Below are 22,017 nucleotides of genomic sequence, written 5' to 3'. Positions count from 1 at the left end.
GGGAATAAAAGGTGGACGTGTTCTTCCATAATATTACATGTCTGTGGTCTAATATAAAGAGCTGTCTACTGATGGCTATACAATTATTAGAGGAATCTAAATAACTCAATATGCATAATTTGTTTTAGCAACTAATAAAATAATATTTGCATGTATACAATATAGCAAATTATATATATACTAGATTGTGGCCCGATTCTAAAGCATCAGGTATCCTAGAATATGCATGTCCCCGTAGTATATGGACAATGATGATTCCAGAATTCGCGGCAGATTGTGCCCGTCGCTGATTGGTCGAGGCAACCTTTATGACATCATCGTCGCCATGGCAACCATTATGACATCTACGTCGATATTGTGCCCGTCGCTGAATCAGAAACGTGGGATTTCTACGTCCTTTATGACATCATCGTCGCTGTGCCCGTCTCTGATTGGTCGAGGCCTGTCTGCCTCGAACAATCAGAGATGCGGGATGTCTACATTCTTTATGACATCATCGTCGCTGTGCCTGTCGCTGATTGGTCGAGGCCTGGCGGCCTCGACCAATCAGAGACGCGGGATTTCCAGGACAGACAGACAGACAGAAAGACAGACAGAAAGACAGACAGAAAGACAGACAGACGGAAAAACCCTTAGACAATTATATATATAGATGTATATTTATTATAATATCATATAGTAAATGTAGGTATTATATTAGAGATGAGCAGATCAATCCACGGAGAAACGACTTCGAGTTGAGCGTCCTGGTATTTGCAGGTCCCTACAAATTTGAACAGCTTGCGATTTGATAGGATCAGTGAAAAAAAGTCAGGTGGTATTTCATTGCTGAAGAGTCACAGAGCGGGCTCATGACGTTAGGCGTGGTTGTGCAGGCTTTCTTATAAGGTTTCGCAACTATCACATCAATGGTCTAGAGCAGCCAATTGGGTAAGGGGGGGAGCAATATCTGCAGGTATATGAGATAAGGACTAGCCAAGCAGTGCTAATTAAGAATTTTACATCCCAGGGACAAGAGGTCCGATCACATAGCTCATTCCACATACAGATAGAAAACGGCCTGAATTGAATTGTGTTGTATCACTGCATTAGTACAAAAGCATATTAAAAACGAAGGAGGCAGTCAGTCTGTGAATAATAATCTGAAGATTCAGGTGAGCTAGGGAGGTGCCGTACCTGCATAGTCAGTGTGACAGTGAATTCATTGATCTGTGACACACTGCAATAAGAGCACCTTAATAACAGAGTTTTATCTTCACATTAAACATCTACTTTTAATGCAATGCAATGCACCGTAATTTTTCAACTAAAATGTTGCTTTGACCCTAAGTTTGTAGTTTTCAAAAGGGGGTAATAAAAGAAAATGAAAAGTACAATTAATTACACAATTTCTCCTGAGTGCACCGATAGCTCATTAGTGTTCAAAAACTACTTTTGAGGAACAGTGCAAAGCTCAGAAGGGAAGTAGTGCCATATTATAGTGCAGATGTTGCTGTTGTGGTTTGCGGGTACAATAACCCACTGAGAGAGCCCCTGAGGTGCCAGAACAGAAGAACTCCCATAAGTGACAAAATTTTTACAAATTGCACCTCTCAATCAATACATCTAGGGGTAAAATGATCATATTCACACCATAAGTGTGTCACAGAATTTCATACCATTGGGCAGTGCAGAAAAAATTAAACAAATTAATACATTTTTACCACAAACAAATTGTTTTAGCCCCGGATTTTACATATTCACAAAGTGAAATGGGTAAATATGGTACCACAATGTGTCACCCTCATTTCTGCTGAACATGGCAATACCCCATATGTGTATGTCCAATACACGACGAGACTCAGGAGGGATGGAGCGCTATTTGACTCTTGGAGAACAAATCATTGTTCCATATACAGAGCCTCTACGTGCTAGAAGAGGAGAATCCTCACTCAAGTGACCCCATTTTATCACTATAATGAGGCAGCAGAGTTACTCTGGACTCTGTCTGGCCTCCTTCAGAAGTGAACAAAACCGCGGCCAATCGTGCTATTATGCATGCCTTAAAAGATTGACACCGCTGAATCATAGGCCAGACATCATCCACAGTGCCTCCAGAGTGCATTCCCCATCCCTTTACAATGCCATGTTAAACATGCCCATTTGAATTTTGGGCTTCTTCTGCCAGCCCGCCATATCTACTGCTATGTCATTATGCGACCCTCGCTTTAAATTTTCAGAGGGCTACCAAGTGCTGTGAAGCCTGCATTTTGTAAGCTCCGCAGTTCATTTTTGCCTTTTGATCCCAATGGAACAACTGAAAGCCACTGTAAGTTGGATATAATGCAGGAGTTGGGCGAGCTGTATAATCAATGTCAGTAAATTGGATTCTACCAGACACCAAAAGCATTAGAATTAAATTCTGAATACAGTGTATGCAAGCGAGGGCTTGTATTGTGGTCAGTCTGTCAAGCCTGAAACCCATGTCAAGCCTCATTTTACTTGGAAGCAGCCTCTTCAAGGCAAAGAGCCAGGAGTGAATTGACCAATCTGCAAAAGCCTACGCACTTCTGGAAACTACCCAGCCAGGCAGAATGTATCTTTTGCATGGCTTTGAGCAACAAAGGAGTAATCACAGGCTTATGTCCAAGAGAGTGTCGAGGTCTGTGGAGTGTATTACTAAGGTTACAGGCAGTGCTACAGAGCTCAGGTAAAGGCCTAAGCGTGGCAATGACCACATCCCAATAAGTGTAAGTCTGTGGCCTGAAAAGATCTGTGGAGCATATTAACCCAGTCTCTTAGACGTGCTTAAAATGTACAAAAATTTGCCAATACCGCACCACCATTTTTTGCAAGGACCCACATTTAGAAAATGTAAGGGAATAGCAGTTTAATAAAGAGATAGAAGTCTCATTTATGAGCCTGGAAAAATCAGCAATGGTCTTTGTCCAGCACCGGACAATGTAAAGTGCTAACAAATATATAGGCCCTATCTAACCAACATTTTGTGAACAGACATATAAGCTGATAAGGGACAACTGAACACTGGACTGGATGTGGTTGCTGACTGTTGTGTCTGTGCAACTGCAGGTTGTGGATAGGAGGCATCAGCGCCTCCTTCCTGGACAGCAGAGTGGGAATGACGTAACACAGGGGAAGGGCCAGTGGTTTTACCCTCAGACACAGATTTTGTACCCAGGCGTTCGGCCAACCTACTGGGGAACTGCGTATATGAGCAGTATATGGCATATGATAACAGAGGTATTATGTTGAATTTCCCTTTATATAGAGATGTGCGGGTAAGAGTTTTGAACAGCATATATATATATATATATATATCATAATAATATGATTTCATTAATCATATTATTATTCTGTGTAAGGCTGAAACCTGAAGAATTCTGTGGAGCATATTAATACATTCATGTACCAAAATGTCCAAGTGCACAACCAAAAATCAACATAAGGCTACCAGATACACGCTTAAAGAGACCGTGAGAAGGGCAACATAATAAACAATTTATAATAATATATAGGGATTGAGAATAAAAATGCGACCTTTGCACAATGTACAAAGGTTTCAAAAAAATTAACCCAAGGGGTCTGTATCATACACGCTGAAAGACGCCGTGACGGGAACATACACAATAGACTTTGCAGTTATTATACGAGGTACAGTTAGGTCCATATATATTTGGACAGAGACAACATTTTTCTAATTTTGGTTATAGACATTACTACAATGAATTTTAAACAAAACAATTCAGATGCAGTTGAAGTTCAGACTTTTAGCTTTCATTTGAGGGTATCCACATTAAAATTGGATGAAGGGTTTAGGAGTTTCAGCTCCTTAACATGTGCCACCCTGTTTTTAAAGGGACCAAAAGTAATTGGACAATTGAATCCAAAGCTATTTCATGGAAAGGTGTGGGCAATCCCTTCGTTATGTCATTCTCAATTAAGCAGATAAAAGGCCTGGAGTTGATTCGAGGTGTGGTGCTTGCATTTGGAAGATTTTGCTGTGATGTAAACATGCGGTCAAAGGAGCTCTCCATGCAGGTGAAACAAGCCATCCTTAAGCTGCGAAAACAGAAAAAACCCATCCGAGAAACTGCTACAATATTAGGAGTGGCAAAATCTACAATTTGGTACATCCTGAGAAAGAAAGAAAGCACTGGTGAACTCATCAATGCAAAATGAACTGGGCTCCCACGGAAGACAACAGTGGTGGATGATCGCAGAATAATCTCCATGGTCAAGAGAAACCCCTTCACAACAGCCAACCAAGTGAACAACACTCTCCAGGAGGTAGGCGTATCAATATTCTAATCTACCATAAAGAGAAGACTGCATGAAAGGAAATACAGAGGGTTCACTGCACAGTGCAAGCCACTCACAAGATTCAAGAATAAAAAGGCTAGACTGGACTATGCTAAAAACCATCTAAAAAAGCCAGCAAAGTTCTGGAAGAACTTTCTTTGGACAGATGAAACCAAGATCAACCTCTACCAGAATGATGGAAAGAGAAAAGTATGGCAAAGGCGTGGTACAGCTCATGATCCAAAGCATACCACATCATCTGTAAAACATGGCGGAGGCAGTGTGATGGCTTGGGCATGCATGGCTGCCAGTGGCACTGGGTCACTAGTGTTTATTGATGATGTGACACAGGACAGAAGCAGCCAAATGAATTCTGAGGTATTCAGAGACATACTGTGTGCTCCGATCCAGCCAAATGTAGCCAAACTGATTGGTCGTCGTTTCATACTACAGATGGACAATGACCCAAAACATAAAGCCAAAGCAACCCAGGAGTTTATTAAAGCAAAGAAGTGGAATATTCTTGAATGGCCAAGTCAGTCACCTGATCTCAACCCAATTGAGCAGCATTTCACTTGTTAAAGACTACACTTCAGACAGAAAGGCCCAAAAACAAACATCAACTGAAAACCACTGCAGTCAAGGCCTGGCAGAGCATCAAAAAGGAGGAAACACGGCGTCTGGTGATGTCCATGAGTTCAAGACTTCAGGCAGTCATTGCCAACAAAGGGTTTTCAACCAAGTACTAAAAATTAACATTTTATTTAAAATTATTGAATCTGTTCAATTACTTTTGGTCCCTTTAAAAACAGGGTGGCACATGTTAAGGAGCTGAAACTCCTAAACCCTTCATCCAATTTTAATGTGGATACCCTTAAATGAAAGCTGAAAGTCTGAACTTCAACTGCATCTGAATTGTTTTGTTTAAAATTCATTGTGGTAATGTCTATAATCAAAATTAGAAAAATGTTGTCTCTGTCCAAATATATATAAACCTAACTGTATATAAAAAAATCATAATTTTCTATTTGTTTAATAAATATCATATCTTTATCCAGCATTTATGAGACTTGTGCAATGCAATACCTGCAGAGCTACACAAACGTGACTATTTACCTCTAATTTTCATGAGTGTGCTGTTGACGTGTGTAATAAAGCTGATATCTTAAAAAAATTGCCACACTTAGCTAGATATATTGAATTTGTACATAACACCTCTGTGAGAGTACTTGTCAAAAATAAAACCAGGATTTTTTTTCATAATCATAAAGCATTCGATATGAGAAAGGGTGATGTTAAGGAATGTGGATGTGGTGGTGCATGCCAAGACTGTGTTACAGATCAAAAGCTCACTGGATCTCCTTCTAGCTTCTTGTCAAAACGTGGTCATGAACCCAGACAAATGCAATGCTATTGTGGGTTGGATAGCAGACAAAAGCTCCAGGGTGTTGAAATGCAGCCCACAAAGTCTGTGACACGGTCAAGTCTCAGTAGCCAAGAGGCTGGGCCTCTGAATCCTCAACCTGGTCCAACTTTCTTCCACCATCAAGAGTCCCAGGAGACATATGACCCCAAGCTGGCCACTCTGAGGAACTGTTTATGTTCCCTTGTAATTTGTCAGGCCTCTCAATGTGCACCATTAAAAAGGGTCATGAAGAGGTGGAGTGCAGTGATGCCCAAACATTTGAGCATCCACGGCCAGGAGAAGTTCAATTAATATCTGAAGAGGTGGAGGATAACCATGACGCACAGTTGCCATCAGGTCAGCCAAAAATCGCAACTAAGAAGGAGGATCAGATTGAGGAATTGCAGGTTGCCTCACTGCCTTTCACTCTCCCTCCTATTAAATCTTTCCCTACTAAATCCTCACCTAACAAGAAACCAATTTTCTAAATCTTCAGCTCCTAAAAGAGCTTTTCGGAATGAATAACGTTCACTATAATCTCCTATCACTCTCTCTGCACTCCTTTCACTCTCCCGACTCTTTAACAACACTCTCCGTATGCTGTTTCTGGCTGCAATGTGTGCAAGATGGCGCTGGCAGTCTTCAAATATCCCCTATAACACTGGAAGGCCAGCTAATCATAGTAATGCTGCACCAAGATGGAGCCCGTATTACTGTGATTGGCAAGCAAGCCCAGCATGTTCATTGTCTGCAAACAAAGCGCCAAACATGCTAGGCGGGTCACGCGAATATAATGAGGTGAATTCCTAATTACTCGCCAAGGAACGAATAGCCCGAATACAGTACTATTTGTGCAAGTAACAAATAGTGCCAAATGAATACACTCATCACTAGTTAACATCAACGTGACTGATCCAGTCAAGTCCTGATGATGCTACCTGTCGGAGCTATCACTGCGTCACAATCTCAGTGTTTGCAGGACCCTGGGTGTCCTGAGTGCTGCAAGATCGCCGACCATTGCAAAAACATCAGTGTTGTACAAAGCCCAGCAAGCGACAAAGTTTATCAATGGTGGGTGATTGGGAAGCAGTTGACAACCTTGATTGCCACCAACTAGGGAGATTTCTGCAAGTGACACTCATACTCAATACTGAATAAATCAAGATGTTTTAAAAATTTTGTTTCCATTTTTTCATCATTTACATATCATTAACATGCCTAAACATTCTGTGATTTGCATATTTCAAGGTTAATAGCATTCTAAAGCTCTGCGGCTTTGGCTCTGTATGCTGGGCTATTAGGAGGAAATGCACTTTTTTGCTTCCAGCAGCCCACCGGCTTTCAGTCATAGAGGTGCGGCTTAAGTCACTGCTCAGTATATAGTGTCAGGCAGCTGTAACTTTGCCACTGACACTGACTGACAGTCACCTCAGCAGTGCATGAGTATAGAGCCCGCTGTCAGCCAGTACCGGGGTGCGGTTAGAGCTGTCTCACACTGTGCACTGAGCCGAACCTCTATGACTGAAAGCTGAAAGCTGAGGGAGCAATAAACCTCCTTTCCACCTGATGACCAATGCTGCCAGTGCAGCGGCCACATGATGTAAGAAAACTATTAACCTGCAGATTAACCCTATAAATATATATACAGCATATGTTTGTTAATAGAGTTTTGTTTTCACATGATATGTTTTCTCTAAGGAGCATACATTTAATGTGTATAATGTGACACCCCCAGCTCATTTTGGATTTCATAATCATTTCAGTATTGCTTTATCTTCCCACATTGTGATTGTAATAAGTTGGGATGGACAATAGTTCATCATTGCGTGTTTCTGATTGTAAGGTCTCCAATACTTTCACTTCCATTGCTAATATTAGAACATCATATTTAGTATATATATGCGGCTGACCTTTTATTAATATTTTAACATTTTACCTGATTTTGTCTGCTGTGATGCAGAGTAGAACAGTACTAAGGAGCTGTAGGGACTTTGCCATATTACAAGGTCTGTCCACAATGAGGTCACGAAGCCTAAGCGATAATAACTGACTCGACAATTTTATTGTATCCTCTCAATGACTAGAACTTTCAATAATTTGGCATTGACTTGCTTGGAGTATTTTATTGTCCTTAAGACATTATGATGCCTAATAAGTGACTTGTGTCAGCATTTGTGTGGCTTTAACTGAGGGGCGAGGGCTAAAACTGTGAACACTAGCCAGCTCTGGCAGCATCGGTTGACTGTAGAAAGAATTAATGCGTACTTGACTTGGCTTTAATGCACACTGCGCATGTGCCTGGTCCTGCCCTAGCTAGCTTGGAATTGACGCATCCTGGTCCACAGAATGTCAATCAAGCAAGGAAGGGTGTATTTGGGTACTGGCGAGCATGACTTTTCTGGAAAGTAGCACCACCACCTCTAGTAAGAAGTGGGGATGGCACTTTTCATACAGAAAATATTCTAATCATTTCCCATTAAAGATGAGCAGATTAGGCAAAATTTGAATTTGTCTATTTGTGTGGATGACCCTGGGATTTCGATTCACAAAGAAGTCATTGTCCATGAATTCAATTTTCCTAATTATAAAAATTCTTATAGTCATCTCACTGCTTACCTCTCTGGCCCCTCCACTCTTTAGCATCATCAATCTGGTCTTCATCACATCTTCTGATCCTTCCAGCAAGGGCTGAAATCCCCAAGTGTCACAAACTGGGTTGTACTTTCAGCTCGGATGAGAGTCAGGAGAGTTTTGCACTAACTCGCAAAAGGTCACCAAGTCATGATATCACAACATGCCGTGACCTTGCGCAAGCATGGCAGAACCATCCAGAGTATCATGAGAGACAGAAGTCTCAAATCAGTGTGAAAGGCTAGTGGATGTTGTCGCACGTGGAGGGATCAGAAGATGCAAAGGGAACTGGATGGGTGATAATCAGGAGCGGTTGTGCCAAGAGTGGTGAGCAGTAGGGTTGAGCGAAACGGGTCGGCCAGATTCAGAAGTCGCCGACTTTTGGCAAAGTCGGGTTTCATGAAACCCAACCCGACCCCTGTGTGGGGTCGGCCATGAGATCGGAGATCTTCTGATCTGGAATCGGAATTCTGATACCGAGTTCCGATATGTTTAAGATATTGGGAATCAGCATCGGAATTCATATTTAAGTGTAAAATAAAGAATAAAAATAAAAAAATATTGATATACTCACCCTCGAACGCGCCCTGGTTCTCACCGGCAGCCTTCCTTCCTAAGATTGAGTGCCTGAAGGGCCTTCGATGACGTCGCGGCTTGTGATTGGTCACGTGAGCGGTCACATGGGCGTCACGCGACCAATCACAAGCCGCGACGTCATCTAAGGTCCTTCAGGCACTAGTGTTGAGCATTCCGATACCGCAAGTATCGGGTATCGGCCGATACTTGCGGTATCGGAATTCCGATACCGAGATCCGATACTTTTGTGGTATCGGGTATCGGTATCGTATCAACAGGGATGTGTAAAATAAAGAATTAAAACAAAAAAATATTGATATGCTCACCTCTCCGGCGGCCCCTGGACATCACGCTGGTAACCGGCCGGCTTCTTTGTTTAATATGAGCACCTTTAGGACCTGCGAATGACGTCGCGGCTTCTGATTGGTCGCGTGCCGCCCATGTGACCGGCACGCGACCAATCAGAAGCTGCGACGTCATTCTCATTCACAAAACTCCTAATTCTAGGAATTAAGGACCTGCGAATGACGTCGCGGCTTCTGATTGGTCGCGTGCCGGTCACATGGGTGGCACGCGACCAATCAGAAGCCGCGACGTCATTCGCAGGTCCTAAAGGCGCTCATTTTAAACAAAGAAGCCGGCCGGTTACCAGCGTGATGTCCAGGGGCCGCCGGAGAGGTGAGCATATCAATATTTTTTATTTTAATTCTTTATTTTACACATCCCTATGGATCCCAGGGCCTGAAGGAGAGTTTCCTCTCCTTCAGACCCTGGGAACCATTAGAAACCCAATGCATTGCATTGGGTTTCGTGTTTCGGCCGACCCTGACCCCGACTTTTCTATAGGATCGGCCGATTTCACTCGACCCGACTTTTTAAAAAGTCGGGTTTCGTGAAACCCGACACGATCCTATAAAAAGTCGCTCAACCCTAGTGAGCAGTAAGGTTATTTTTTAACATTTTGATCGTTTTATTTTTAATTTTTATGGTTCAGAATAATGTTGAACAGCAGCTAACATTTTGTTGATTTTGTGCTGAAGCTAATTACAAAAAATCAGCATTTTGTCAAATGTGGATATTTGTAAAATTCGAGCACAGTTCAATCTCACTCGAATATATCCGCTCATCTCTAGTTCTCTTTAATAGTCAAGCATGCCTTCTGGGCTTAGACTGTGTCACATGGGCGGCACGCGACCAATCAGAAGCCGTGACGTCATTCGCAGGTCCTGAAGGCGCTCATTTTAAACAAAGAAGCCGGCCGGTTACCAGCGTGATGTCCAGGGGCCGCCGGAGAGGTGAGCATATCAATATTTTTTATTTTAATTCTTTATTTTACACATCCCTATGGATCCCAGGGCCTGAAGGAGAGTTTCCTCTCCTTCAGACCCTGGGAACCATGAGAATACCTTCCGATACTTGATGTCCCATTGACTTGTATTGGTATCGGATATCGGTATCGGCGATATCCGATATTTTTCGGGTATCGGCCGATACTATCCGATACCGATACTTTCAAGTATCGGACGGTATCGCTCAACACTATCAGGCACTAATTCTTAGGAAGGAAGCGTCCGAGGGCGTGTCCGAGGGTGAGTATATTCCTAATAGGTATATACTCACCCTCGGACGCGCCCTGGTTCTAACCCACAGCCTTCCTTCCTAAGAATCAGCACCTGAAGGACCTTAGATAATGTCGCGGCTTGTGATTGGTCGCGTGATGCCCATGTGACCGCTCACGTGACCAATCACAAGTCGCGACGTCATCGAAGGTCCTTCAGGCGCTGATTCTTAGGAAGGAAGGCTGCCGGTGAGAACCAGGGCGCGTCCGAGGGTAAGTATATCAATATTTTTTATTTTGATTCTTTATTTTACACTTAAATATAGATCCCAGGGCCTGAAGGAGAGTTTTCTCTCCTTCAGACCCTGGGAACCATTAGAAACCCAATGCACTGCATTGGGTTTCGTGTTTCGGCCGACCCTGACTCCGACTTTTCTATAGGATCGGCCGATTTCACTCGACCCGACTTTTTAAAAAGTCGGGTTTCGTGAAACCCGACCCGATCCTATAAAAAGTAAAGTCGCTCAACCCTAGTGAGCAGTAAGGTTATTTTTTAACATTTTGATCGTTTTATTTTTAATTTTTATGGTTCAGAATAATGTTGAACAGCAGCTAACATTTTGCTGATTTTGTGCTGAAGCTAATTACAAAAAATCAGCATTTTGTCAAATGTGGATATTTGTAAAATTTGAGCACAGTTCAATCTCACTCAAATATATCCGCTCATCTCTAGTTCTCTTTAATAGTCAAGCATGCCTTCTGGGCTTAGACTGTGTCACGATACCCCTTTTCCGTTAAGGAGAATATGTCATCACGATTAGTGTTGAGCATTCCGATACCGCAAGTATCGGGTATCGGCCGATACTTGCGGTATCGGAATTCCGATACCTAGATCCAATACTTTTGTGGTATCGGGTATCGGTATCGGATCAATAGGGATGTGTAAAATAAAGAATTAAAATAAAAAATATTGATATGCTCACCTCTCCGGCGGCCCCTGGACATCACGCTGGTAACCGGCCGGCTTCCTTGTTTAAAATGAGCGCCTTCAGGACCTGCGAATGACGTCGCGGCTTCTGATTGGTCGCGTGCCGGTCACATGGGCGGCACGCGACCAATCAGAAGCCGTGACGTCATTCGCAGGTCCTGAAGGCGCTCATTTTAAACAAAGAAGCCGGCCGGTTACCAGCGTGATGTCCAGGGGCCGCCGGAGAGGTGAGCATATCAATATTTTTTATTTTAATTCTTTATTTTACACATCCCTATGGATCCCAGGGCCTGAAGGAGAGTTTCCTCTCCTTCAGACCCTGGGAACCATGAGAATACCTTCCGATACTTGATGTCCCATTGACTTGTATTGGTATCGGATATCGGTATCGGCGATATCCGATATTTTTCGGGTATCGGCCGATACTATCCGATACCGATACTTTCAAGTATCGGACGGTATCGCTCAACACTAATCACGATATAACCTGTTAATGTAAAGGTATGGTAATAATGGCCCTGTGATACTGATTTAATGGATACCTGTAGTGAAAAAAGCCGTAGTCCAGTTCTTGTTTAAAGAAGTTGTCCATTACTTGGACCTTGCGGTCTCCAGAAAAATGGCGACAAATGCGCAGATCTACTGGTGTCATTTTGCTGGAGAACACCCGGTTATGAATGTGCGCTGGCGGCGCTAGCATGAAATTTAAAAAAGGAGAATATGGAGAGGCCATGGCAGAGATGGAAAATCTACCCACAGTCCCACCCCGATGCAAGAAGAGGCTATTGCACCAAAACTTATGAGGTGAGTTAAACAAGAACCAGGCTATGGATTTTTTCACCATAGATATCCATTGAATCAGTATATCAGGGCCATTAATTATTTCATTTTTTTTATATGAGACATTGGAAGAAGTATTCTATTGCACCGCCATATAGTTGTAAATCACTTTTAATACTTGCTTTTAATTTACCAATTCAATTGTTTTAATTTTTGTTAATTCATCACAAAAATACGTTAGTGAAATATTGTGTAAAGCTTAATATTGGCGTGCAATATTTCTTTTAGTTTTAGCGTTTTTTTACCTGATTTGTATGGGCTTTCTTTTATTGCTTGTTTCAGGTGTTTCAACAATAGTATGAAAATGAAAAAAAAAATGGAAACGATGTACTAATCTCATGGTTGTGTTATTGTATTTTTCATGCACAATGAATTTATTGACCTTCTTCCTCCCTCTGTCAATGTGATGGCATGTGGTAAATGAAAAGAAATTATAGAAATTATCTTTACTTTAGTGATATAGTCCAAGGACTTCTATTCACATAATCCATGTGCTTTTAGCTTACCTAAACTGAGAATTTTTAGGGCATTTTGGTGCCCTATTTCTGAATCAATATTTTTTAGAAATTAGTTAGATAAGTTTATTGTTATTTATGATATTGTAAGAACAGAATTCTATAAATGACGATACACTTTCTCCTTAGAATTTTAAGTGTATACTAGCTGTATAGTTGGATTGTTCTGATACTTGAACACTGCAGTCATACAATATTATGCTGTAGACTAAAAAAGAAGGGTAATAAGAAAAGAAAATTCTATGCTATGTATTTCTTATTATATTCTTTATAATTGCTTATGCAACCTATGCCATACATTATAATCCATAATAACCCAGTCAATTGATCACATCAGTAATCTTTGGCCAGTGGATGGGAATCCTGAAAACCAAATCTTCTTTTGATTGGCTTACCTGTCATCGGCAATGTCATCATTATCGTGTGAAGCACATGTGACATTGCACCAGGCCGGCTTATCGAAATAAGATGTGGATATTGCCAGGTAAAAGCTGTTTTTCAATGTTTCAGTCCAGCAGTCACAGATTACTGATGTGACTTATAGGCTTGTTCTTGTCAATGAATATGCACCAACACTTCTAGATTGGCATTGTATAAGTTGCATAAGCATTCACACTCAAAGCTCTTCTTTTTATTAGCCAGCATGGCTCAATATCACATGTGCATTTTGCAGCAACAATAACGTCTTGCCAGGCTGGATAATCAAAAGAAGAGCCATGGATGTCATCAGGTAAAAGCCAGTTCTCAGGGCTTCAGTCCAGGGGCACAAATTACTGGCATGGCCAATGGACCAGTTCTGGTGAATCGATGCACATCAATTTCCACTATTTGGTCTAGTCTTCAAAATAATTGTCTACTTTGTTGGGGCCCATGCCTTTGGAAAGTACAAGGAATCAATTCCCATCCATTACGTTGATGATAAAAACATTCATCAAAACATAAGATTAGAAACTGACAGGTTTAAAGGGTATTCCTGTCATTAACGATTATGATCTTTCAAAAGATTGTTTATAAATGTTGGATTTTTTGTAGGTTCTACAGCTTAAATGTTCACTATTTTCTGTAATTGGGGTGAATCCTCTTTTCCTGCCCATCCGTGCAATGAAACAGGAGTTGCGTCAATAGCTGAGCATGTGCAAAGATTAGAATACTTTTAAGGTGACAGCATATTGATTTACAGTTGCACCACTTTACTTTTTAAGTGACAACGTTGGTAGCAATAAATACTGTAGCATGGAGCCGAAACAGCAAGTAGCCCGCCATGGCACATATCAGTAAATATCCCGACACCGGCATGTACCAGTAGCAGTAAATAGCTCAACACTAAGTTAGCAGTAGTGGAAAGTAACATGACACTAACATGTATCAGTACCAGAAATTAATCTGACACTGACATGTATCAATAGGTGTAAGCAGCCAGACACTGACACGTATCAGTAGCAGTAAGTAACCCAAGAATGACATATATCAGTAAGAGTAAGTAGCCATATACTGACGTTCAACAGTAAGCACCTGGACACTGACATGTATAAGTAGCAGTACATAGACCAGCACTGGCATGTATCAGTAGACGTGCATAGACGGACACTGACATGCATCAGTAGACGTGCATAGACGGACACTGACATGCATCAGTAGACGTGCATAGACGGACACTGACATGCATCAGTAGCAGTAAAAAGCCCAATATTGAAATGTGTCAGAACATACTTGAACAACATTTCTTAATGTGAAATATAAAATATTCTTAAAGAGGCTTGGTCATACAGTTAGGTCCAGAAATATTTGGACAGTAACATAAGTTTTGGCATTTTAGCTGTTTACCAAAAAAATTTAAGATACAGTTGCATAATCAATATGGACTTAAAGTACAGATGCTAAGCTTTAACTTGAGGGTATTCACCTACTAATAGTCATGAATGTGCCACATTCTGCTGGGGCCTGTGGTACATCTGAGTTTAGAAGATCACGTTTTTTAGCTAAGCATGCCTCTTCATGGCAATTTATGAGTTTACAGATTTTTGTGGCTTGGAAAGGATTTAGAGTTCCTTGTTGTTCTCTTGGCTGTTTGCTTATTGGAACCACACCCTTCCATTTTATTGACCTGTGTCTGGCTTCCCTCCATGTGAGCAATAAAATCTTCATTCTCTTCCTGGCTGAATTGGAGAAGTTATTCTGGAGAGTCATTCTTGTAATTTTGAGATTGATTTATGCGGTTTGTTGTGAATACCTCTTCCTTCCCTTTTTGGTGTTCCTTCGCTTTTCTGCCTCGTTACTGTGCTCCCATCTCCCCTTTGTATTTTATCCTGTATGCATGTTGTTTGATTGTGCCTTGGATTTTTCCTATCTGACCAGCCAGTGTTTCACCTTTTACTCCTGCCCCTTTCTTCCATGGGAGGAGAGTGAGAGCTGCGTACGATTTCATTGCAGCACAGAGAGGTACAAGAGCCAGTCATCTCCAACTTCAGGAGTAACCAGAGGATTAGGGATAGACTAGTGCTTCCCTAGATTAAGAACTGTATGGGGTCCCCGGCATTGCTAGATTCACAGCGTGGTACTAATGGGGTTAAGGGTTTATGAAGTACTGAACTCTAATATGTAGCTGCCTCTTTTTAAAGGGACAAAAAGTAATTGAACAAATATCTCAAAAGATATTTAATGGGCCATTCCCTCATTAGTTGATCATTAATTAATCAGGTAAAATGTCTGGACCTGATTCCAAGTGTGACATTTGCATTTGGAAGCTGTTGATGTGAACCCACAACATGCAGTCAAGGGAGCTCTCAATGGAAGAGAAACAGACCATTATCAGGGTGAAAAAACAAGCAATCCAGCAGAGAGAGAGAGAGCAGAAATGTTAGGAGTGTCCAAATTAATACTTTGGTACATTCTGTAAAAAGAAGAGCACACTGGTGAGATTGCGAACTTAAAAAGGCCTGGACATCCATGGAAGACAACAGCGTTGGATGATAGAAGAATCGTTTCCATGGTGTAGAAAACCCTTTTCACAATATTCACCCAAGTGAAGAACTCTCTTCAGGAAGTAGATGTTTCAGTAGAGAAGGCTTCATGATAGCAAATAAAGACGGTTCATGACAAGGTGCAAACCATTAATCCGCCTTAAAAATAGGCAATCCAGAAAAACACCTAAAGAAGCTTTCTCAGTTCTGGAAAATCATTCTTTGGACAAATAAATCTAAGATAAACCTGTAACTAAATGATGGGTAGAAGAAAATATGGAGAAGGCTTAGAACGGCTCATGAGCCAAAACATATCACATCCTCTGTAAACATGGTGGAGGCAGTGTGATGGCATGGGCATGCGTGCTTGCCATGGCACTGGGCCACTAGTGTTTATTGATGATGTACAGGGTTATACTGTCTGCTCAGATTCAACCAAATTCAGCAATGCTGATTGGACGGCACTTCACAATACAGATGAAGACTGACCCAAAACATACTGCGAAAGAAACCAAGGACTTTAAGGTAAAGACGCAACATATTCTGCAATGGCTTATTCAATCACCAGATCTCAACCCCATCAAGCATGCATTTCGTATCCTTAAGATAAAACTTAAGGCAGAAAGACCCACAAACAAGCAACAACTAAAGTCAGCTACAGTAAAGACCGGGCAAGCATCACAGGAAACACAGCGTTTGGTGATGTCTATGGCTTCTAGGTTTCAGGCAGTCATTGCCTGCAAAGTATTCTCTACAAAATATCAAAAATTTACATTTTATTTAAGGTAAACTTAATTTGCCCAATTACATTTGATCCCATGACATGAGTAGGCTTTGTAGAAAAATGGTTGCAATTCCTAAACATTTCACAGGATATTTTTGTTCAATCCCTTTAAATGATCGTGAAAGTCTACACTTTAATTGCATCTGAGTTGTTTCCTTTGAAATGTAAAATAGTGGTGTGCAGGGCTCAAATCACAAAGATTTGGTCACTGTCCAAATATTTCTGGACCTAATTGTATTTTTTTTTTAAAGAACTAGCATGTTCAAAAAATAAAAAGCTATGATATCAGTTGAGATATTTTAATTGAAAGATTTTAGCTACTTTCCTCCTGCATCCCCAGCCCGCACATGCTCTCTCTAGTGCATTATGTGTAATGCTCCGTGGATAACATTGCCTTATAACTGCTTCCTCCGATAAATCTGGGTCTGCATTCAGCGTTATATCTGCTAGTCACAGCACGCACAAAGCAAATTTCTAATCTCTGCAAGACCTTGCAACAGACTCCTTAACTTACCTAATTTATGAGAAAGACAAGATACTTGGTCCATCAGCAGCATTTCCCTGGTTTCCTGTAGTGTTTTACCTGTTTAGATACCAAAGGCCGGTCTGTCTTGCATTAATATTGGAATTTGTCTCAAGAGCTTAAAATTATGTAGACTTCATTTATTAATTTCATCGATGAGTTTTGTATTGCTAATATGAATTTGAATGCAAAACAAATTAATCTTTCCTTTGAGACGTTTAGATTTGTTTTTCTTTAATATATTTGTTATTTTTTTTTATTTTTTTCTGAAAAATTTCCTATACATTAAATTGATTAGAATTTTGTACCTGGATGGAAAGAAATACTTTTTAGTTTAAGATAAAGAGTGTAATACATAAAAAACTGTATGAGAGAAGTAGACCAAGAATTGACTCTTTCCTAGTGACCTTGCTCCAGTATTACACTGCTGGGCTCTACTGTTAAGTAAAGGGCAACGTCAGATTCTTCACACTCAATATGTTCCATCTGTCACAGCTATTAGAAACACAATGATCAAGATTGTGCTCAGAGAATTGTGTCCTACAGTGAACATGCCATCTGAGCTTCTAACATGGACCCCCTGAGGCTTTAACAGCCTTTAAGGAGAGTTCATAACATAAAGGGCAACACCTACCAGACACTCCACCATATGTGGTCCTGCTCTCTCTTCCGACTGCAGGCCATGGTGTACCGTCTGCTTTGAGTCCCATCAGTCCTGAAACTGTGTTGGTTGCAGTAACGCCATCTGCATCACCTACGACACAACATTTTTAACCCATTAATATATCATGGAAAATTATATTTTGCTCTTTCAGAAAGGTTTGTCAATGTCTCATGACAAAATGAAAATGCCCAAGTTCTCCTATTGAGAGACACAACAACAAAAATGTTCAGTTTAATTTTTCTACTTAATGTGCATTTTGTCCCCAAACTACAAAGCTGGCCATTATTATTATTAATAATATTGTTAGTAATAATATAACTGTTAATAATAATTATATTTACACATACAGAGACTCTGATTCATCATTTTCATTATTCTTTAGGTCAATTTCCCTTTTTGTCTTGTGGTTTTAATTGCTATTTTTGGTCTCAAATTTGTCAAAATTGTGCACACAATTTTCACCAAATGTCACAAAAATACACCAAATTGAATGCTAATAAATACTTCAGGGGTGGTGACTAGAGAGAAGTTGCATCCAATTTAGCGACAATTTAAAAAGTCGCAGTTGACGAATAAGCCAAAAACATTTTGAATTGCTAAACCCTGCCCACAAAGTGGAAAAAAAGATGAATACATATAAAACAAACTTCAAAGACGTCAGAAAGAATAATGAATTTGGTGCAAACAGAAAAAATGAGTAAAACACACAAAGATAGACAAAAAAACAGGCATCGAGGCAATAATGAATCAGAGTCGATATACAGTATCATCGCTGCCATTTGTTCATAGTGTAGAGAAAGTGAAATTTTAAGTTTCAATTGTTTAAATACAACATACTCTACCTTATTATAAGAGGTGCTCTAGGTTTAGACAGCAGAAAATAGAAAAATAATATCATATTATATAGAGATGAGCAGAACATTTGAAAGTCGAATTCACCGGCTTTGCTGAATTTAACTAATTTGACTAAATTTGTGTAAATTTTAATATTGCAAAGCTTGTAATTGCTCACAAAATGCAAAAAAGAGAGCCCAATTGACCTCACTAACCACTGGCGGACAAAGACAGAAGAGGGCCCCTGAGCAGTCCAATAGCTCATCATAATGTACAATTCCACCTGCTTTGGAGATGGAAATGGGCTACTTACCTCTTGGGCCCCTGTGAGACCACACTGGTTCCTTCAATGATATGTACACCCCTGCCACTGACCATAGGAGCTTACACAAGTGATGAGTGAGTATGCTTGTTACTCAAGATTTCTGAGCATGCTCAGGTGTTCTCCGAGTATCTTGGGCGTGCTCATAGATTATGCTTGTGTCCCCGCAGCTGCATGAACACATGCAGGGATTGCCTGTTTGTTAGGGAATTCCCACATGTATTCATGTTGTCCAGCAGCCGCAAATCATGCAGCTGCAGCGACACAAACATAATCTACAGTGGGGCAAAAAAGTATTTAGTCAGTCAGCAATAGTGCAAGTTCCACCACTTAAAAAGATGAGAGGCGTCTGTAATTTACATCATAGGTAGACCTCAACTATGGGAGACAAACTGAGAAAAAAAAATCCAGAAAATCACATTGTCTGTTTTTTTATCATTTTTTTTGCATATTATGGTGGAAAATAAGTATTTGGTCAGAAACAAACAATCAAGATTTCTGGCTCTCACAGACCTGTAACTTCTTCTTTAAGAGTCTCCTCTTTCCTCCACTCATTACCTGTAGTAATGGCGCCTGTTTAAACTTGTTATCAGTATAAAAAGACACCTGTGCACACCCTCAAACAGTCTGACTCCAAACTCCACTATGGTGAAGACCAAAGAGCTGTCAAAGGACACCAGAAACAAAATTGTAGCCCTGCACCAGGCTGCGAAGACTGAATCTGCAATAGCCAACCAGCTTGGAGTGAAGAAATCAACAGTGGGAGCAATAATTAGAAAATGGAAGACATACAAGACCACTGATAATCTCCCTCGATCTGGGGCTCCACGCAAAATCCCACCCCGTGGGGTCAGAATGATCACAAGAACGGTGAGCAAAAATCCCAGAACCACGCGGGGGGACCTAGTGAATGAACTGCAGAGAGCTGGGACCAATGTAACAAGGCCTACCATAAGTAACACACTACGCCACCATGGACTCAGATCCTGCAGTGCCAGACGTGTCCCACTGCTTAAGCCAGTACATGTCCGGGCCCGTCTGAAGTTTGCTAGAGAGCATTTGGATGATCCAGAGGAGTTTTGGGAGAATGTCCTATGGTCTGATGAAACCAAACTGGAACTGTTTGGTAGAAACACAACTTGTCGTGTTTGGAGGAAAAAGAATACTGAGTTGCATCCATCAAACACCATACCTACTGTAAAGCATGGTGGTGGAAACATCATGCTTTGGGGCTGTTTCTCTGCAAAGGGGCCAGGACGACTGATCCGGGTACATGAAAGAATGAATGGGGCCATGTATCGTGAGATTTTGAGTGCAAACCTCCTTCCATCAGCAAGGTCATTGAAGATGAAACATGGCTGGGTCTTTCAACATGACAATGATCCAAAGCACACCGCCAGGGCAACGAAGGAGTGGCTTCGTAAGAAGCATTTCAAGGTCCTGGAGTGGCCTAGCCAGTCTCCAGATCTCAACCCTATAGAAAACCGTTGGAGGGAGTTGAAAGTCCGTGTTGCCAAGCGAAAAGCCAAAAACATCACTACTCTAGAGGAGATCTGCATGGAGGAATGGGCCAACATACCAACAACAGTGTGTGGCAACCTTGTGAAGACTTACAGAAAACGTTTGACCTCTGTCATTGCCAACAAAGGATATATTACAAAGTATTGAGATGAAATTTTGTTTCTGACCAAATACTTATTTTCCACCATGATATGCAAATAAAATGTAAAAAAAACAGACAATGTGATTTTCTGGATTTTTTTTCCTCAGTTTGTCTCCCATAGTTGAGGTCTACCTATGATGTAAATTACAGATGCCTCTCATCTTTTTAAGTGGTGGAACTTGCACTATTGCTGACTGACTAAATACTTTTTTGCCCCACTGTATGAGCATGTCCAAGATACTCGGAGAACACCTGAGCATACTCGGAAAACTCGAGTGACGAGCACACTCGCTCATCACTAGCTTACACTTTATAGGAGAGAGAAATGATCATGCTGACCATAAGAACTTACATTCTATTGGGAGAGAACAAGACAGAAGACCGCTGATCATAAGAGCATAAATGTAAGCCATCATTGGTTTTTAAACTTTTTTTTCATGAAGGTTTCACTGAACAAAACTTTCCTTCATGAAAGCAAATCTTAACCCTGTAGTACATCATATCTACTGTAAAAGTGTTATTGTTGTTGTCGTCACCTAGGGAGCCCTTAACTAGGTTCAAAGTAAAACCATGTACTGTACCATAGTTGGTATACATTGTCGTAGGAAAAAGTAGATGGGTGGGATTGAGGAATCATTAATATTCGGCTTACTCAAGACTACTGGTAAATAAATTGGTTCCCATATGTAGTATAAATGACAAACAATAAAGAAACTTATTTTCTGTTGTAGATAAAATTTATTTGCTATTTTCTATTTTCCCTTTAGCAATAATGATTTAAAATTATTTAGATTTATTTAGCAAAGTAGCTTAAATTGGAGGTTAGACACTTCCAGATTGTCTAGGAGACTCTCGGAATAGAGGCCTCCATAAACATTTAATGGCTCCAAACACATCACACACTACTTAGTCCAATATTGTATTTTTATGATAAAGCTAGTAGAACTCGGCAAATATAATTGTGTGGAAAATTGTTTGACTCAAATTTTGCAAAAATCCACATTCTGAGTTTTTTGTAAATCGCTCCAAACAAATTCAGCAAAATGTCAGCCAACACCTTGCTGAATAGTAGCAGGCCAGCATAAGGTTAAATAGAGAAAAGACATCTCAACGCACACCTTACCGGATACTGTCCCTTTATTTATGCCACCTTCAAGCTGCTTCTCTTGCCCGGTGTTCACTGTAGGCTGAGACTTCTAGCTGTGTGCGTGCTCATTGCCAGAATTTGTGACCTACAATGAACACTGGGCTGGAGATGCCGTGCAACAAAGGTGCAGAGCACCAAACAGCGATTGGATAGTAGCAGGGACATCTGGAGAAGTGAGTATAATTTTTTTTAAAGATAAAATGGAGAAAAGAACATTCAATTAACTGTAGACTGCTCCGGACATCCCCCCAATGCTTCCTGACCGCTGTTCCTGTCTCTGCACTTCTGTCATGCCACATCTTCGGCCT

The 22,017-nt window shown here is 40.9% G+C and overlaps 1 protein-coding gene across 1 annotated transcript in view; it reads right to left on the bottom strand.

The window, feature by feature from the left end:
* DPYD (dihydropyrimidine dehydrogenase) overlaps window positions 1–22,017 on the bottom strand; it is a 1,420,302-nt gene that overhangs the window by 338,481 nt on the left and 1,059,804 nt on the right. Inside the window, exon 18 of the mRNA XM_069737684.1 lies at window positions 17,714–17,833. Within this exon, the coding sequence (XP_069593785.1) occupies window positions 17,714–17,833 (120 nt within the window). The remainder of the gene's footprint in view (window positions 1–17,713; window positions 17,834–22,017) is intronic.

The sequence above is a fragment of the Ranitomeya imitator genome, chromosome 8 (assembly GCF_032444005.1).
Source record: "Ranitomeya imitator isolate aRanImi1 chromosome 8, aRanImi1.pri, whole genome shotgun sequence".
Classification (NCBI taxonomy): Eukaryota; Metazoa; Chordata; class Amphibia; order Anura; family Dendrobatidae; genus Ranitomeya; species Ranitomeya imitator.
This window is presented reverse-complemented; position numbering and strand designations above follow the sequence as displayed.